This window comes from Mytilus trossulus, chromosome 12 (assembly GCF_036588685.1).
Source record: "Mytilus trossulus isolate FHL-02 chromosome 12, PNRI_Mtr1.1.1.hap1, whole genome shotgun sequence".
NCBI classification, from domain to species: domain Eukaryota; kingdom Metazoa; phylum Mollusca; class Bivalvia; order Mytilida; family Mytilidae; genus Mytilus; species Mytilus trossulus.
Window position 1 is genome coordinate 30,671,059 of NC_086384.1, and position 20,486 is coordinate 30,691,544.

The window sequence follows — 20,486 nt, forward strand, 5'->3', positions numbered from 1 at the left end:
TATCAATATAAACTTTTGTGGATAGTTATCTCTTTGGCAGTTATATATTATTATTGTAATACTTTTTACGTCGTAAACTTCAAAAAAATCTTTTCTTTTCAAAGTATTGGGTTAAACTTGATAAAACTTTACCTCGAAATTCCATTAGAACATTTCGTTTACGGTTTCCGACGTTTTCTAGAAATAAAAACAAATATAGAAAGACTAATATAAAAGACACAGTTCAGATTTATTATCAATTTCATTGTTAGGATGACGTTGCCTTGACCTTCAAGATTTTATGTCTTTATAAGGGCTAGAAAACCCTGAACGAATTTGTTTTCTTCTGATAATACTTTATGAGTTTGCATCCAAGTATTTTGGACATATCCATCTTTATTTCTTTTAATATTAAAACTGTAAATCAACTAATCGCTATAATTTTAAGCGGTTTTTGATATAATGATCCTGCTTAAAATGTTCAGCTAATCTACATCATTTCATCATAATTGTATTTGTATCTGTGTCAATTGCTGGCTTTTCAACAATTATTTCTTCGCGATCCTTCGCCCATTCCTGAATCTCGCCACTTGAGAAAAATCCAAATACCACAACTCCAACTACACAGAAAGCTGCACAAACATAAAACACGTTCCTCCACTCTTCTTGGGTATCCTGCATATTATACAGATATAAAATGATTAAAAACATATACATGTTGTAATGATGTGAAAAGTAATCAACAGATCAAAGGTACTAGGATTGTAATTTAATACGTCGACGCGCGTTTCGTCCACATAAGAGTAATTAGTGACGCTCAGATCAAAATAGTTATAAAGCCTAACAAGAACAAAGTTGAAGAGCATTGATGATCCAAAATCTAAAACAATGTGCCAAATATGGCTAAGGTAATCTATTCCTGGGATAAGAAAATCTTTAGTTTTTAGGAAAAAGTCATTTCATATCCTCATCGTTATCTATGTTGAGACATTTAACTCTTTTTGCCTCTGCATTGTTCAATATCTATTGACGTATGATTGTCTCTTTGCAATATAACTTTCGCTTTAGTAAAAATGTTTTCAATTTTCAGCGGTTATTCAAATTTAGGTTTAGGTTTAAATAACAAGACAGCACTTTTCATATTCAAACAACACTTGACCAAATGTATTACAATGATCCAAGTAAAACAGTTGATAACTATCTGATTCAAGAAAAAAATAGTATTGTATTATTAGTTATCTAATTAGTGTAATCAGGGGTGTACAGAATTTTGCATCGTTATTAAAAATTCATACACCCTGAGGCGCAGTCGAATTGGTGTATGAATTTTCAACAAAAGTGTAAAATTCCGTACACCCCTGATAACACCAAGATAATGAATTTATTTCTTATGAACAATTCCTTTACTCATTTTCAAATACGTTTTTACTTTATATTTTTGGAAAAATTCAGAATTTTTTTGTGTTTTTATGAGTTTACAAAAAAAAAAGAGAATTAAAAAAAAAATAATTAAATTTAGCATTGTCTCATTATTATTCATTTTCTCAATTTTATGTTTTTTTCTTTATTTTGGCCAAATTTTATATTTTAAATTTTTTGGCAAAATTTTGTTTATCCCCGGGTGAACCAGGGTGGGGTGTTATTTACACCGGGGTAGTCAACCAATCAGATTGCAGTATTTTTGCTGCATAAGAAATAATAAATTTTGTTTACTATACAGATGTGACTTATTTGGAGATAAGATACTTACATTAGGTGTCAAGGCTCCTGCTACTATAGGGGCTACCATACCAGGGACAGTGGCAAAAGTATTAGTTATACCATACAAGACTCCAGCATATCTAAATAAGATAATTACATTTAACTGAAAAATTGAGAGATTTTATTATACATGTATAAACTAAAGGGATATGCATCTAACATCCATACAACAGGAGTAATTGATATCTAAAAGCTTTTGCAAAGGAAATTGATTTGTACCAAAGTCGTTTGAGCAGTGATATACTACGCCAACCACTTGAAAATGTGCAATGAATTAAAAAAAGTCTGTGAGGCAGTCATTGACATAAACATAAACATATTTTTGACCACTTATAATTTTATAAATACTTTAGTCATCGTTTCCCTCAGGGCTCTTTTTTTGATTGTTTATCCTGACGATCAATTATTTTGTCTTCCCTTTAGAAATAATTTTACGATGAATTATTTAAGATTGATATGCACAAGTTTAGTTTATATCATTGATAAACTTTGTCCACCTAAAATATTGGCATACCAAATTGTTGAAGAGGTGTAAAGTCATTAAGTGGTACCCTTGGCCATCTGTACGTCCTTTAGCTTGTCCCAACATTTGTTTCCGTCCTCCTACTTTAATTTGCCTAAACCAATTGTTTGCTCTTGACTAACTTTAAATATTTTGAAAAAAACTATGGATTTTCTTATCCTAGACATAGATTACCGTAGCCGTATTAGCCACAACTTTTTCGAATTTCATGTTCGTAATGCTCTTCAACTTTGTACTTGTTAAGCTTAATAACTATTTAGATTTTAGCGTCACTGATGAGTCTTATGCAGACGATTAATGCGTCTGGCGTATTACATTATTATTCTGTTAACTTTAATAACTAATTACTAGGGAACTTATGCACAATGCTTATAACCACAAAACACAGATCAAGTTCTGGGACTGTTTTTGAGTTATGTTTCTTTACGATATACATGTATATATGCATCATATTTGCCCTATGGACAAATTCTCCGTTCATATAAATAGTGTTCTCATGCAGACAAAAAATAGTTATTATAAAGCATTATCTTTTGAGAAAGTTATTATGTATAAATAGTGTGTTTTTGATCCTCATAATTGTGTACCCTTTTGTGGATATTTATAGTTTACACATACAATGACGTCAAATAATCGTAGTATGATTATGTTTTCTTATTAGTCCAGTCAAACTAAGATTTAACCTCAAACTAATTGCTAAAGAAAATGTTTTAGTCATAATCTATAGCATAATGCCCTTAAACATGCTTAATATAATTCCCAAGAAAGTTATGTAAAGTATGATACTTTGATGGGGTTATAAGTTTGTATTTGACTAAATTACATGATCTTCTGCTCATAAAGTGTACAAAATCGAAGTGTTATGGGTAGTTTTTTTTTGGTTTTTTTTGCATTTTTCTTTTGAGAAATTGCAGAGTTAGTCTGGTAAGGACCAATTTTTGCCCCAAATTTCAGGTACATGTGACGAAAGATTTTGACCACTTTTTAATCACTAAAGGGTCTATCATTTAACTAAAATCAATTTATGCGAAAAATTTAACTAATTTAGTCATTAAACACGATCCGACACAAGCTCAAATATGAACAATCTACTAAAAATGCCAAAAAAATGTAACTTTTCAGATAGTTTTTGTCAAAAATAAATGTGGCCGCATCCGTGTTCATCCCCAACATTTATATATGTTATGTATTATCATCAAATAACTAAAAATTCGATATTTAGAATGAACACGGAAACCGTTTAAAATTTTACTAAAATGCAAGAATTGTGAAGATTTTAGTAATTTAGAAAGACTTAATGATTCTAGTACACGATATATGTGCATTTTATTGTAAAAAACAGCCCATATTTATATGTAGCAGAAGCATTGTACTGTTTATTGAAAAATTAAAATTGACAGTTTAACAATTTTGTAAAACTGCAATATTTTGGGGGTCTTACTTGACCTACGCCTTCGAAGCTTTGTGATCAGTTTGAAAAAAATAATGTGAAAATTTGGTATCGTTTATATCTGTATCTTATTTTTTTCAGCATCTTACTTATCTAAAGAAACTTGAAACCCCAAAAAGAAAAGTACAGGCTTAATTATTTTCATTAAATTTGAGATTCTTTACATTGACATGTACACTCACAAGGAAGCTATTAAACCAAGAGTTTCAAATGGTAAAGCTAAAATCATCCCTTCGTAAATTTTACGGAAGCCATCAAGAGTTGGTTGACCGTTATGGAATAACCGTTATACAAATGATATCGGATATGTTCCTTACGTCGTAACTACAATCCTCTTCCCTTTCATGAATGTGACCTACCGAATTAGACCATTTACCAGATTTGATATCACATAAACAACACGATGGGTGCCACATGTGGAGCAGGATATGCTTACCCTTCCGGAGCACCTGAGATCACCCCTAGTTTTTGATGGGGTTCGTGTTGTTTATTCTTTGCTTTTCTATGTTTTGTAATGTGTACTATTGTTTGTCTTTTTGTCTTTTTCATTTTTAGCCATGGCGTTGTCAGTTTGTTTAAGTTTTATGAGTTTGACTGTCCCTTTGGTGTATTTCGTCCCTCTCTTGAAAATTCATTAAATGGTCAAGTAATGAATTATGAAATCTAGATTATAGCTTGATAAAATATATGAAAACACCTTTAGAGTTGCTTGTTTTACTGTAAAGACCGCTACAAAATCAAGAATAAATACATTCTGATGAATAGAAGGGGTCAAGTTATATTTTTTTTATCATTTTTATTGATATTTCTGCCTTTTTTTGCAAGAGTTATCTCCCTTTTCAATGCAAATTTCCATTGAAATGGCAATTTTTTAGGCTTCTTTAAGTTAGGTTTTATGGCACTTTTTTCTGTGTATATTTGGGGTATAATGCTTAGGATAAAAAATTAAAAATCTTCTCTTGCAATTACTTTCAGGTTAGGGTCAACTGTATGCTTGATTGAATGGACTATACAGAATTGAACTTACTTTGGGCCAAAGTCTACATGGTTAACGACGTATCCTGCTCTACTAAATCCGGTAAACATAACAGCTATCGAGAGAAATGCAACGGCTATATTACGCTGATCACATGACACAAATCCTGTGCCAATTAAAAAGGCGCCTGCTCCGATAAACGCTGAAGAAAGAAGCATTTATTTGCACTATATCATTATAAAAGACAAAAGAACATAATCATGTAATAAACATTTGTGAAGAGTAATTCTTAACGTATAAAATGAAAAGAAAATCCTTTGAACATTCCAGAATTTAGTTTTGTGTATCCATAAATGAATATGATGTGAGATATTCTTTATCTTCTCACTATATAAACTGGCCATATTTTTTTGGGTCGGACTGCAATGCAAACATAAATGATTGTTTTGCATCTCGAATAATAGTTTAATACGACTGCCATGCACATGATCTGAAAAAATATCACTTAAACAGTAGTTTTTATTTTTATTTTAAACTCTTTCACTGTGTTTAACATCCATATCGCAATAAGTTTTATTCAAATTTTTTGCCATGAATGTTTAAAGCATATCTATAGTAACAAATTACATGTATTATATTGGATGGAGAGTTGTTTCATTGGCACTCACACCACATCTTCCAATATCTATAAGCAATAAGAAATATATATAGATTTGTAAATCGCGATATTTAAATATTATTATTTTTTACTATTAAAATTTCAGATTTTTGATTGACTAATACAAGGGGACATTTTATCACTTTGTCATGTCTGTAGCTTGGTCTGTTAATGAACTAATAGACCTTTTCAATATCTCTCGATACCTACAGTTGAGAACGACTACGACAGGTAAAATGTGAGGGGTCGTCTCAAAAAGGGAGATCATTATTGATTTTTGTCGAGCCTTCGACTTTAGTCGAAAAAGCGAGACATAGCGATCCTACATTCCGTCGGCGTCGGCGTCGTCGTCGGCGTCGTCCACAAATATTCACTCTGTGGTTAAAGTTTTTGAAATTTTAATAACTTTCTTAAACTAAACTGGATTTCTACCAAACTTGGACAGAAGCTTTTTTATGTTCATAAGATAGTATGCAGAAGTAAATTTTGTAAAAATAAAATTCCATTTTTTCTGTATTTTACTTATAAATGGACTTAGTTTTTCTGCCAGGAAACATTACATTCACTCTGTGGTTAAAGTTTTTGAAATTTTAATAACTTTCTTAAACTATACTGTATTTGTACCAAACTTGGACAGAAGCTTGTTTATGATCATAAGATAGTATCCAGAAGGAAATTTTGGAAAAATAAAATTCCTTTTTTTACATATTTTACTTTAAAATGGACTTAGTTTTTCTGCCAGGAAACATTACATTCACTCTGTGGTTAAAGTTTTTGAAATTTTAATAACTTTCTTAAACCATCCTGGGTTTGAACCAAACTTAGACAAAAGCTTGTTTATGATCATAACATAGTATCCAGAAGTAAATTTTGTTAACAAATAAATCCATTTATTTGTGCATTTTACTTTTAAATGGACTTAGATTTTCTGCTAGGAAACAACGCATTCACTCTGTGGTTAAAGTTTTTAAAATTTTAATAACTTTCTTATACTATTTTGGACCTGTACCAATTTGGACAGAAGCTTATTTATGATCAAAAGCTAGTATCTATAAGACAATTTTGTTAAAATTTTGTACCTGTGTATCTGTATTTTACCTATAAATGGACTTAGTTTTTCTTCCAGTTTACATTACAGACAGTCTGCAGTTAAAGTTTTTAAAACATACTGTATTTTTACCAAACTTGGACAGAAGCTTCTTAGAAACATAAGATAGTATCAAGAGGAATATTTTTATTGATTTTATTCCTCTTTTGTTGAGCCTGTGATAAGCATCATAAGTAGGCGAGACACTGGGTTCCGCGGAACCCTTAAGAATTTTATTGCTTTCATTGACAATGATACAACTTTCCTACAGAGTCCAAATGACATGGATTTTTTAATTTATCTAAGTCACATTTCATGTTTTAAGACGTTGAGCTTCTAGCTGTCCTGTTAGAATTTGGAAAAAAGAAAAGAACATAGCATGTTTTATTTTAGTGAATATTTAGTCAGAAATAAAGTCAGGAACCTCTGGTCTTGTATGATTTTTATTTTTAGTTTCTTGTGTACAAATTGGAGTTAAGTATGTCGTTCATTATCACTGAACTAGTATATATATTTGTTTAGGAGCTAGCTGAAGGACACCCCCGGGTGCGGGAATTTCTCGCTGAATTTAAGACCAGTTGTTGACCTTTTGCTGTTGTCTGCTCTATGGTCGGGTTGTTGTCTCTTTGGCACATTTTTCTTTTTTATTCTATAACCGAAACTTTATACCGGAATTTAACATAGAGAAAAAATATTGACCCAATGAAAACAAAACAAAATATAGCAATGGCAGTGTATTAAAAAAAATCAACACAATTTTATCAACTTCTTGTAAGAACCAAAAGGTCATTTTCAGGAACGGGGGAAGGACACTACGACGAAGGGACAAGGTATGTTGTTTCCTTGTCCAAAAAGAGTTTGAAATGTTTTAAACAAACTCTGTAGTATAAACCAACAACTTAAAATATAAATTTAATTCCATACGCAACTATTTACCAAAAAAAATGCATTTCTTATACGTTGTAACATTGAAACGAGAAGTCATATTTTTTTTTAAATTCATCAAGGAAAAACATCAACTCTAAGATATCTTGAAGCGGAGAAGTCCATCGATGAAAATTGGATGTGACATTTTCCTTCCACTTTAACAATCAGTATGTGATTTTCGCTCCAGAAATTGAATATGTAAATCAACTAAGGTAAAGATCGGTGAAAAAAACACCAAGTTGGTCGTGTTCACAAGTGTGATACGGACGGACGGACGGACAGTCTTGAAAGTAATTTGTTTTACTAATTTTGAAATATTTCATAAAACCTATTACACCAACAAATTGATCGTTACTAGAATGCGGCAAATATTTGGTGAAAAATCACATAATCATTAAATTGAAGAGATGCATAATTATTGCAGTATATTTTTTTTTATCAATTTAACATGAAATTATTTCTAAATACATACAAAATAAGAAGATTATATGATAGAGATATATATTTATTTATTTATTTGGTTAATATATATTCAGAAGCTATATAGTTAACTCAGTATATAACCGCCAATCCAATATGTAACGCAATGAGAATCGTGATGTTTTTTTGTCTTTGAGACGACCCATCAATTTTACCTGTAAACTGTAGGTGTCATTAGTCGGTGTCGAGAGATATTGAAAAGGTTTAATAGTACATTCAATACCATTTAATTTTTAAAAAGACAATAATAACTGAACATTGAGAGTTTTTAAGTTCATGTTTTTTTAGGGTAACGTTGTACTTTGATTTGAAAAATATTAAGTAATCGATACTATAGTCACCTATTGTGTTCCATAAGCGTCTTGTCCCTGTAGTGGATAATAATTGTTTAGAACGAATGAGATCGGCAATTTGGCCTACTCCAAACCCTGACACAGCTTGACACATGTATGGTACAGCAGATAACACTCCATTCTATAAAAATACGAACAAGTGAAATAACAAAAACATAAATAACCGAGGAAAATTAAAAAAATAAAGTCCTTATCAAATGGAAAAATCAAATGTTCAAACACATCAAACGACTGTCATATTCCTGCCTTGGTACTTGGACTCATACAGGATAATATGGATTTAAACTGGTAAAAATTGCAATTCTTAATTTGAAATTGAATATCCTGATAATTCGTCAACACTGTCGGCTATTTTTCAGCCCTTTATATAGTATCAGTGGTCAACCACGTGTTCACTTCAGTTTCAGTTTGGTTCGTGTTGTGCAATCACAGTGAATTTGCCCTGGTGTAGTCCGATGTTCTTGTATCTTAATTCTTATCCCTTTCATGATAAAGTGCATGCGAACAAAAATAAATAACAAAACATTTTAATATAAAAATACAATTAGCCTATGTCGACATACACATGACATAAAGCCAAAACTTACACTTTTGATGTTAAACTTCAGGACTGCTTTCATAAATGCGGGCAAACTTGTTAAGAGAGTATAATTAATCCAGTTATTACAGACATGAGCAGTAATACAGGCCATCACGGCCGGTGACTTGGCTATTTCAACCCATGGAACTGTTGATGACTTAAATAAAAGTAATGGATTATTATTCAGTTTTGAACACAATGAATTAGGGAAAACATATTAGCTATAATAGAGAGGCAAGAGATACGAAAGGGATTATAGGTCGACTCTTGGACTTGTAGCTATGTTTAATTATGAAAGCTTAATTCATCATTAACACCGGTTGCGACAGAATAATACCACAAATACATGTTTAATTTTGGTCTGTCAGTCTCTGATCTATAGGCTTTTGATTACGATGTTATATGTATTTATTCTTCTTCGTTTGATAAATATAGAAAGATGTGGTATGAGTGCCAATGAGAAATCTTTCCATCCAAGTCGAAATTTATAAAGGTAAACCACTATAGGTCAAGGTACAGTCTTCAACATGGATCATAGGCTGCCACCGAACAACAAGCTATCAAGGGCCCACAAACTACTAGTGTAAAACCATTCAAACCGAAACCAACGGTCTCATTTATATGTTTATATATAAAAAAACGAGAAACGAGAAACTGTAATGAACCAAATAATAGAAAAAAGATAAACGTCATAAAAAATACGTCGCTGTTTGTGGAGTTAATTAAAGCTGTACGTTGCTATTCTGCGGTTTACATGTTACTTAAGAACTAAAATATCAATAATTGATGCGTTTCTCTGTTCTGAGCGTTCTTTTGTTTGTTTGTTTGTACTGTATCGCTGTTCCTGTCAATTTAGCGACATTTCTAAATTGTCATATAAGCGGGATGTTTGGCTAGCTATCAATCCAGTTCAATCCACTATTTGGTTAACATGTTTTGCAGCAAAATTGAAATATGGATGTATGGCAGTTGTTATCCAATAGTCCGCTTCTATGTATGTGGGCGCTTTTTTTGTTGTTGCAGTTAAATGTTTGTGGTTTTTAATTTTTTATCTTTTAGCTGATGGATTTCCCTCGGTTTAAGTTTGTAACCCTGTTTTCTTTTCTCTCAGTTGACTTTTGAACAGCTGTATACTACGTATTGTTTCCTTTATCAAACACATACCCGCTTGGTGTTGTCATATTCAATGCTGTTATTTATATAATCTCGTTCTGCTTCACTGATCCAGGGATGGTCTGATGGTGTATCGCGGACAAGTATAAACCATACAACAACCCATATGCATGCTAAACCACCTATTATTAAAATATTTACATCTGGAACCTTATACGAATTTAAAGCTGCACATGCATGTAGATTGAAACATTTAAACAATAGTTTAGCTTTTGATTTTGTCATTCGCTTAAGGACATTCCGCTTCGTATTGTCCAAGGAATTCGGTATTTTTATTATACTTTTATTCACAATTAATTAATAATTTGTAAATTGGCTTGTTTTCATGACTCTACTTTAGATTTACATCAGTTCGTCCATATGCATTTGGTTTCAGAACCTGATAATATAGAAATAAAAGGAAAGTAATTTGACTATCTCAGACCAATATTTGCTAGTATAAATCTAAGTAATATGAAGGTGACGAACATGTATACAGTGGGCCATTACTTTTCTCGTTTAAATTATTTTATATTGTCATTTCGGTGCAATTTATAGCTGACTATGCGGTAGGGACTTTGCTAATTGTTGAAAGCTGTATGGTGACCTATTGTTGTTAATTGCTGTGTCACTTTAGCCTCTTGTGGAGAGTTTTCTCGTTGGCACTCATACCACATCTTTTTTTTATTTGCTTATCACATCAATGAATTATTGTGTTGTTAAATGTGTCTTGGCTGCGTTTGAAGCCTGCTATTGAGGTTTATATCTTTATATGATAGCACATAAAATATTTGCGTATTTAAAGGTATACATGCATATTGTTCAAGATAGATGTATCCGACCAATGAACTGTTTTGTACTAATTTCAGTTTAATATGATGATAGAAGTTATTTTCAGAAAACATTATGGTTAGTTTCAATAATTCCAATTCAAAACTACGAACACTATATGTTGGATATAAGAAAACATGACGTATAGTGGCGTTACATAGTCTAGATTCTTGGACATTTTTAATAAACAATTAAACAGGCGTAAAGATGTGTTACACATACAATCTTAATACATTCATAATGAATGTGTATTGTACAATCAATGAGACAGTACGTATAATGCCAATTTACAAAAAATATCACACGATTAAAAATGTAGAGATAAGAAGGGATATAGTTACGATACTGTTGTCACGTCATTAAAGATTGCATATTTTGGCGTTAATATTGATTTACTTATAGGGTCTTTGCATCGGAACTAAACACATTTATTTGAAAATGTTGGCATGACACGATAGTTATGGTCTTCTCATATATGCTATGATAGATGATACTAAACCCCTAACGGGAAGGAGTGTACCTGATATTCATATGATGAAGACATAATCTTTCAATCAGTTTAATTGAGGTCTGGAGCTGGCATGTCATAGTAGTCTGTTTTTATTTATGTATTATTGTCATTTTGTTTATTTTCTTTGGTTACATCTTTTGACATCAAACTCGAAATTCTCTTGAACTGTATTTTAATGTGCGTATTTTATGTGTTTACTTTTTTACATGGGCTAGAGTTATAGGGGGAGGGTTGAGATCTCATCAACATGTTTAACCCCGCCGCATTTTTATGCCTGTCTCAGGTCAGGAGCCTTTGTTAGTCTTGTATTATTTTTGATTGATGGTTTATTTTTTAAAAATGCCCTGTACCAAGTCAGGAATATGGCCATTGTTATATTATAGTCCGTTTTTGTGTGTGTGTGACATTTGAACGTTGCGTCGTTTGTTTTCTCTTATTTTTTAGTGTAAAATCACATTGCGATAAGACGTGTCACGGTACTTGTCTATCCCAAATTTATGTATTTGGTTTTGATGTTATATTTGTTATTCTCGTTGGATTTTGTCTGATGCTCGGTCCGTTTCTGTGTGTGTTACATTTCAGTGCTATGTCGTTGTTCTCCTTTTATATTTAATGCGTTTCCCTCGGTTTTAGTTTGTTACCCCGATTTAGTTTTTTGTCCATGGATTGATGAGTTTTGAACAGCGGTATACTACTGTTGCCTTTATTTATTTCTTGTGTACAATTTCGAGTTTAGTATGGCGTTAATTGTCACTGAACAAGTACATGTATTTGTTTAGGGGTCAGCCGAAGGACGCCTCCGGGTGCAGGAATTTCTCGCTGCATTGAAGACCTTCTGTTGTTGTATGTTCTATGGTCGGGTTGTTGTCTCTTTGACACATTCACCATTTACATTCGCAATTTTATTATAAAAAATAAATCGGATTAGAAAGCCTACGTGGAAGTTTAAACAAATATAGACATTACTGTTGCACTCAATTGAAGTTTTATTACAAATCATCATAAAAAATGCACAATTCTGTGCTACTTACCAGTAATATAAAATATAGAACCCCATCCATTGTCAAAGCCATATTCACATAAATACCCAGAGGAAGCAAATGTCCCTACGCTACCAAACATTGTCCCTGGAAGAAAGTGCAAGCATTAAATATTAAGCAAATAGACTAAGTCTATTAGTGACAAAGATGAGCAAAAATTGATATGTGTGTCATGACTTTGAAATGTTATTCCTGGTTTTAATGATTATAGAAGATTAACCCTTCTCATTATCAAAGCCATAATTGTTTAACCATAGAGGATTTTATAGTAACAGTTTTGTTCTTATGAAGGTTTACCCAATAAGACATTTTGATTACATATAGCCAAAAACATATCTTTGAAATGATTATTTATATCTGATATTTGAAAATCGAATCCATGATTAAATAAGCAAATAGACTAAGTCTATTGTTGATAAAGGTGCGCAAAAATCGATATGTGTGTCATGGCCTTGAAATGTTATTCCTGGTTTAAATGATTACAGAAGATTAACTCTTCTCTTCATCAAAGCCATCATAGTTTTAACCATGGAGGATTTTATAGTTACAGTTTTGTTCTGGTGATGGTTTGCACAAGAAGACATTTTGGTTACATATAGCCAGAAATGATTGTTTATGTCTGATATTTGAAAATCGAATCCAAAATAGTTAAGAAGGCTTAATAAAATACGAAGTTGAGGAGCATGAAATGGACTAAAGGGATTAAAGGGTAAACTAGGTATCCGAGTAAAAAGTCTTTACATACCAAGGTAAGAAACAGTAACGAGTCTGCTTCGCTCCAAAGGAGGTGCCCAACGTCCCCACATAGATTGCATTGATGGGAAAGAAACTCCCTGAAAATTAAATTGACACAATTATTAGTTTATTGTTGCGACGAATACCTAAGTTATGTATATATCTCCCAATTGATACGATATTCCCGTGCTTGCATTTCCTATCATGATTTTCTTGATAGAGGGTTACTGCTCACAAGGAAGCTATTAAACCAAGAGTTCCAAATGGTGAAGTTGAAATCATCCCTTCGTAAATTTTACGGACGCCATCACGAGTTGGTTGACTGTTATGGAATAACCGTTTCACAAATGATATCGGATATGTTCCTTACGTCGTAACTACAATCCCCTTCCCTTTCATGAATTTGACCTACCGAATTAGACTATTTACCGGATTTGTAATCACATAAGCAACACGACGGGTGCCGCATGTGGAGCAGAATCTGCTTACCCTTCCGGAGCACCTGAGATCACCCCTAGTTTTTGGTGGGGTTCGTGTTGTTTATTCTTTAGTTTTCTATGTTGTGTCATGTGTACTATTGTTTTTCTGTTTGTCTTTTTAATTTTTAGCCATGGCGTTGTCAGTTTGTTTTAGATTTACGAGTTTGACTGTCCCTTTGGTGTCTTTCGTCCCTCTTTTATGTATCCTAGTTTACAGTAACTACAATTACTCTTAGTTCTGTACTATGTGTTAATTGGTTTTTTTTGTAGTTGTAAGTTTTTAGTTTTTTGCTGATGTGATAAGCCCCTTCTAATATATTTTTACTGTTTGTTCTTGTGCGGTTATGTCAATAAGTCGGGTTTACAGAAATGTTGAGCGCGCACAAATATATTTGACCTCGCTCAATTTGCTGGAAGCCTGCGATTTTTAGGTTGATTCTCGTTTGTCTGTTGTAGCTTTCTTCCATACTGGTATGACGTTTGTTCTATTCTACTATAATTTAGTGCGGTTGGTCAAAGACATTATCTATCCAGAACGCTTACTGTAATTAAATATACCACTGAAAGTATTTTAAAATAAGTATATATGAAATGTAATTTTCAGTGTTTGTTCTAACGGTGAAGTTCAGCAAGTCTCTATTGTCAATGAAAAATAGACATAATGATATATGAAAATCAAAATGGCGTGGCAGAATGCATGTACCTGTATCTGTCATTGATGAGCAATTACAACTGGTAAACCCTTTATTGATAATGGTAATGAGTTTGATAATCAGGTCATTTTTAAACTGGTTTTAATGGTACTTCGCTCTTAAGATGAAACAGTAAATGATTGATTTATGTTTGCAACGTATCAGCGAAGTAATATCATTATCATTATATCTTAAAAACAGTGGACATTTTTATAAATCAGAAAAAATCAAAACCTTTTTTTACCAATTTTTTTTTTTATAAATCAGAAAAAATCAAAACCTTTTTTTACAAAACAAAAGAGTTTAAAAAAGACTATAGGTCATTAGTTGATTGGTTGTTGTCGTTTGCAGTCTGTCATATTTGTTCTTCGTTTATTGCTATAAACAAAATTAAGGAAGAAGATTTTCTATTTCAAGTTAGTTCACAATTTTGTCAAAGCAAGACCTTTTACAACTTGATATACATGTACTGTATGGGTTTAGGTCGTCTAAGGGCATTTAACAATTGTGAACATTTTTATCTCTAATTCACAATTATACCACATATCGTGTTAATTTGAATTATAGATAATATCAAAATGAGATTCAAAATCAAAGTATTGAATACAATATTATAAAGTTTATTTTGATAGTGTATAACATCTTACCGTTGCTAGTCCAAGCAGGACTCGAAGAACGTAAACCAGAACTACCGATACTCTTGCGCACGCAGGCATCACCAGTGTACAAATGCATGCTACTGCCATGGCGGTACCAAATACTCGTCGTCCACCGAATCTGTCGGACAAGTAGCCACCAGGAATTTGAGTAACTATATAACCATAGAAAAATGAAGCAAGGAGCGTCGACTGGATTTGTTTTTCCCATTCAAATTCAGCATGCTATAAAGGTCAGAAACTATCAAAATTCCTATGCGTTTTGAAACATATTATTATTAAACAAGCCAATATATATTTTCACATACAAAATAAGAAAACCATAGCATATGTAAGAACAGTTTTCATTTCGATTCAAATAAAACAAAATTTTGTATTGTACAATATTCTTATTGTAATCTGCTTCTTTATATCATATTTCAGTTATACTGAATATATAGGATAGGAAAATGCGAAAATTGTGTTAAATATCCATACTATCTGTTGTGTTGTGTTTTGATTTTGTATGGACATGGCAAAATCTATTTTCTTTACCGAATGATTGGTGTTTGTCTAACTTTCTTTGACTGATAGCGTTAAATCAATAAAAGACGAGTAAAAATTAATTATCATCCGTTTGTTAGATGTTGTAAATTGGGGTAGTCAACGCATACAAGACTCTTTTCCTGCCATACGTTGTTTGTATACGTGCTGCATTGTAAAGATATCAATAAATTAGAAAATAATATTAGATCTCCTCCGACAAATTTTCTTTAATATTTTCATGTCAGTTTGTTTAGCAACGTTTTCGATTATTTTACCAAAAATTTCACTTGTTCTGCATGTCTAATGATAATTTGAAAAGTTTGAACATATCTTGCATGCAAATTGTGGTAATGCGTTTTGAAATTGCAACCGTTTATGGTTGTTTTGTGATGAGCTTACGGAAGATCGCGTTACTGATTTATATTTTTCGGTTTTGAATCACGTTAAGAAAAGATGGAACTCCAATTACTTGGAGTCAGATCGAGACGAGCTCTTTAAAATAACAGGATTATCCTTTGAACCAATTTGTAGCATTTGTTTTTAAAGAAGTTTATACAAATGTCTACGTTTACATCATGTTATTGTGCGAACCGTTACAATTGAATACCTGATTGAACACTGCTCGTTCGGCAGCTTTTCCAGAACATGTAGAAGATGTTTCATTGATATAACTGATGTTACCTGATGATGACGAATTCAAAGATTTTACCATGCATACTATAGCAACACTAAAGTTAACTCGTAATGCATATACAAATACAAAACCGAAAAATCCAGTATACGCTAAAATCCAACGCTGTGAACAACAACAGGGTACATCTGAAAAGGAAAGGAGACATGTTTTTTTTAACGTACATGTGTAAGCGCGTCTGACTTAAGTGTAAAATTTTAGTCTAGGTATCTATGGTGAGTTTATTTACAATAACTGGGTCGATGCCACTGTACATATTGGTGGAGTTTTATTTCCCCGAGGGTAATCGAAAGCGAAGAAAAAAGTGAGAATGGAAATTGGTAAATTATCAAAGAGACAGGCACCAGATCAATTAAAAGAAGAAAATAAAACGAAAACAACCAATTTCTCTTCAACACAGCGAGAAAATACTGCACTCGGAGGAGGGCTTCAATTTGCTCCTAAACAAAAATATGTACTAGTTCATTGGAAATGGCCATACCACATCTTTTTAGATTTATATATGAATATCTATTATGTAAGTTAATTACCTTTGTCATCATCATCCTTCTTTTCCACCTGTTTCTCCATTGATATGTTTAACACTGACTGATAACATGATGTAACCTAGAGAGTACGGTCATATCTTACGGGATTAGAAACAGAGGAATTATAAAGGTATAGATGTGATAAAATTATTATCAACTCGCTTATTTTTCAATTTATGTAATACATGTGTATATGTATATATCATTTACAGATCTACCATTAATATATCTTTGATATTTTGACGACTGATTAGTAATAAATGTTATAGATACGGGGAAAAAAGAATATTGAGATAATAGATAAACAATTAAAAGAAATGTATTCAACATGTTCAATATGCAATTAAAAAAAATGTTTTACGTAAATTGTAATTTTTCTCATGTGCATCACATGCATATTTTGATCATAACGGATCGACGTCCTAATACTGAAATAAAATTTCATGAAGAAAAAATACGTTCAAAATAAGTAAATGTGACTGCAATCTAACAAAATAAAAAAAAACAACTAAAAGACATTGAAAGATCAAAGTAAAGTTTTTAAATTGACTTTCGCATCGATTTTGCTATTTTAAGTTCCCCTTTAAATTTTGCCATACAGATCTTTAAATGTTTATATATTATTGAAGGAATGTAATAAAAGCAGGTTATGTAAAAGTGTGTAAGAAGATCGATAATGATAATTAAGATGAAGTGGTACGGTGTTTATTCACTGTTGAAGGCCGTACAGTGATATATCGTTATTAACTTCTATGTTAGTTGGTCTCTTGTCAAGAGTTGTCTCATTGGAAATCATTCCACATCTTCTCATTGTTATATTTAGTTTCGTTTACATTTTAACAAATATAGACGGAAGCTCTCACCAGACGATTTGTATCCTATTTTGAAGAAATGTAAAGGTTCTTTTAAAAAAATTGTCGATTGTAATTTTTTAAAATCCTCACTCTTTAAAATCCTCACTCAAATCAATACCTTAACGAAATCTCCAACAATTGTATAAGTTTTGATTTTTCAAATATTTTGGCCTAGAGAATCGACGAAAGAGGTATTAGCTTTGTATATTTGATGAGTTTATTGAGTGTTTTACTAAGACACCACAAGCAGGGATGGGCACGATTACTGACAATTGTAATCGATTAATAATCGATTACATGAAGGATTTTTGTGCAATCGATTAATAATCGATTATTCAAATTTATCGATTACTTTATCAAAATCAATTACATTAATTTTCGATTACTGTCAATTACATACTTCAACATTTCAACAAAAAATAATATGAGCGAAACACAATTATATTGCTCAGCATTTGTATAGTGGAAATTAAAATCTTTACAAAGGCATCATTCAAAGCATTTTTTTTAAATTATAAGTTAATAGCTGCTTTTTTGTTTAGATCAAATCTCTTGATGAAGGTAAGAAATATTTAGAAAATCTTGAAATTTTGACTTTCAACATAAATGACAGAAGTCATCGCATTGCAATAATCAAAACTAATTGTTTTTCAAAAATTTCGCTTACTTACTGACTTACGTTAGCTTTTTATGTTTTTACTCTTTATAAAAAAATATTTTAGAATAATTAATTATATGTTTAAGGAATTATAAAAAAAAAGTAGAATAATAAATTAGTTCAGCTAATTTTTAAGATCAATTTTTTTTTTATAATGACATGCATGATTTAAACCTTTTGTTTGGATAACCACCCTAATTACAAATTATTTGACTGCCACTGGAGTACAATTTATAACCTGGGGCTACATATTGTAAATTTCCTTCTTAATTAGACATAAGATAATTGAAATAAAAAAAAAGTATGGTTGTAATTGATTTGAAGACTTTGATCATCTCATTAGCACTGGTATTAAAGAGATAATAGTAACTGCAATTACGATTATCCAAATATGGCGGCGGCAGATACAGGTAAAATCTTTACAGTCAATTTACTTAAATGTAGCATGTTTATGTCAATAGTTACTCAGCTGCAAGGTTTTTCTATACCATTACATCATATTTGAATCGTAACGGTGCACTGGAATTGTCTACGCGCTTTGAAAATTGCCGTTGAAAAATTCGGGATGATAATCGTAACTCTATGGAATTTTTCGTGTTTGCTAATCGTAATTTCTTTATCGAATAATGGTAACTGAAAAAATTAAATGTGTCTTTCAGATTTCAATGATATTGTGTGTATTAAAATGCAAATGTACAGTTAACTGATGACATTAAGGGAAAAAAATAAAAATGAAGAAACTTACAGGTTAATATTTAAGACAAATTTACTTATATATCTCTCGATTTATTGGCGTTTTTGTTTACAAAACCGTGATTTCTTGTCACAGCCACTTTGAACAAAATGTTTTGATCTTTACAAGTATTTGTTTGTGCAGTCAGTACATGGAATTAGATTTAACATTTTTAAGCAAAGAAACATACTATATTTAGAGGGACTAATAAGCTATGAATTCCTGGCTAGGCATTTCCCTAGACGACCTATTCAACATTTATGCTCAATGTTTGCAAGATATATAAACATAAGGATTTTACAAAAGAAATGATGTTTTAAAAACGGCACTTAAAAAAAGAGCACATCAAATGGACCAAAGTGATACCGTATTTTTGTTAATGTCTATTTCGAAACGGTTCAAATCTCCTTCAGTGTCTGGTTTTAAAATTATGAAACAAAATCAGTGTACAGCTTGATACGTGTTTTGATGAATATAATCATTCTTGTTACAATTGCAATATGGAGATTGTAAACATGTAAATATGTTCACTACAACACGGTCACCTACAAAACAAGTATTGGAGATTTTTTTTTTCAATTCTATTCGTGCAAAACAAATAGCAAGAGTTAGTTCGATGTAACTTTCAGTATGTTATCAACATAGTATAGGGTTGATGTCAACTACGAAACTTTTTGTCCACTACGATCCAAGCGGTTTTGGCCACTCGACACCCATGAAAATATCCACTACGTAATATAAGTTGTACGTTCATATGTGAAGTTTTGTCTAATATTTATCGATAATAAATGGTCCTCACATTCAGGAGAAAAGTGAGATCTGTCTAGTTTATAAAGTAAAACAAATTAGAATGTCTATAGGAGACATTAAAATGCAATGATGTGCGTTTAAAAGCAGTTTCGTAGTGGACAAATGTCCCCTGCGAAACAGTACATACATTATGAAAATGATATCGTTTTAAAGAGTATTTAAGATTGCACTTTATATTTACAAACAGGTCTACAATAGAGGTATTCAAAATAACTCTAGAAATAAAAATTCGACAAGTTGATTTTTATTTTTTTGGGGTCTGAAATTCACACTTTTATTGAAAAATGCCCTTATAACAAACAACAATATGCATTACCTTTTAATATAAAAAAGAAGATGTGGTATGATTGCCAATGAGACAACTATCCTCAAAAGACCAAAATGACACCAAAATTAACAATTATAGGTCACCGTACGGCCTTCAACAATGAGCAAAGCCCTTACCGCATATAGTCAGCTATACCAGGCCCCGATAAGACAATGTAAAACAATTCAAGGAAGAAAACTAGCGGCCTTATTTATGTAAAAAAAATGAACCAAAAACAAACATGTAACACATAAACAAACGACAACCACTGAATTACAGGCTCCTGACTTGGTACAGGCACATACATAAATAATATGGCGGGGTTAAACATGTTAGCGGGATCCCAACCCTCCCCCTAACCTTGGACACTGGTATAACAGTACAAAATAATAACGAACTATAAAAATCAGTTGAAAAAAGCTTAAATCATCAGATAGACAAAAAATAAAAGTGAACGTGGCCGGTTACTTATACATCCCGACACAAAAAGACACAATGAACAGATCTGAGA

The 20,486-nt window shown here is 31.8% G+C and overlaps 1 protein-coding gene across 1 annotated transcript; it reads right to left on the minus strand.

The window, feature by feature from the left end:
• Nucleotides 1-210: 210 nt before the first annotated feature.
• On the minus strand, nucleotides 211-16,660 carry LOC134693148 (sialin-like). The gene is made up of 11 exons (XM_063553855.1): nucleotides 16,617-16,660; nucleotides 16,003-16,214; nucleotides 14,862-15,095; nucleotides 13,054-13,141; nucleotides 12,300-12,395; nucleotides 9,939-10,069; nucleotides 8,782-8,931; nucleotides 8,183-8,315; nucleotides 4,741-4,891; nucleotides 1,730-1,820; nucleotides 211-654 (listed from the first exon to the last, which is right to left on the minus strand). Exons 1-11 carry the CDS (start codon nucleotides 16,654-16,656, stop codon nucleotides 475-477), a joined length of 1,506 nt encoding a protein of 501 aa, XP_063409925.1. The 5' UTR covers nucleotides 16,657-16,660; the 3' UTR covers nucleotides 211-474.
• Nucleotides 16,661-20,486: the final 3,826 nt, after the last annotated feature.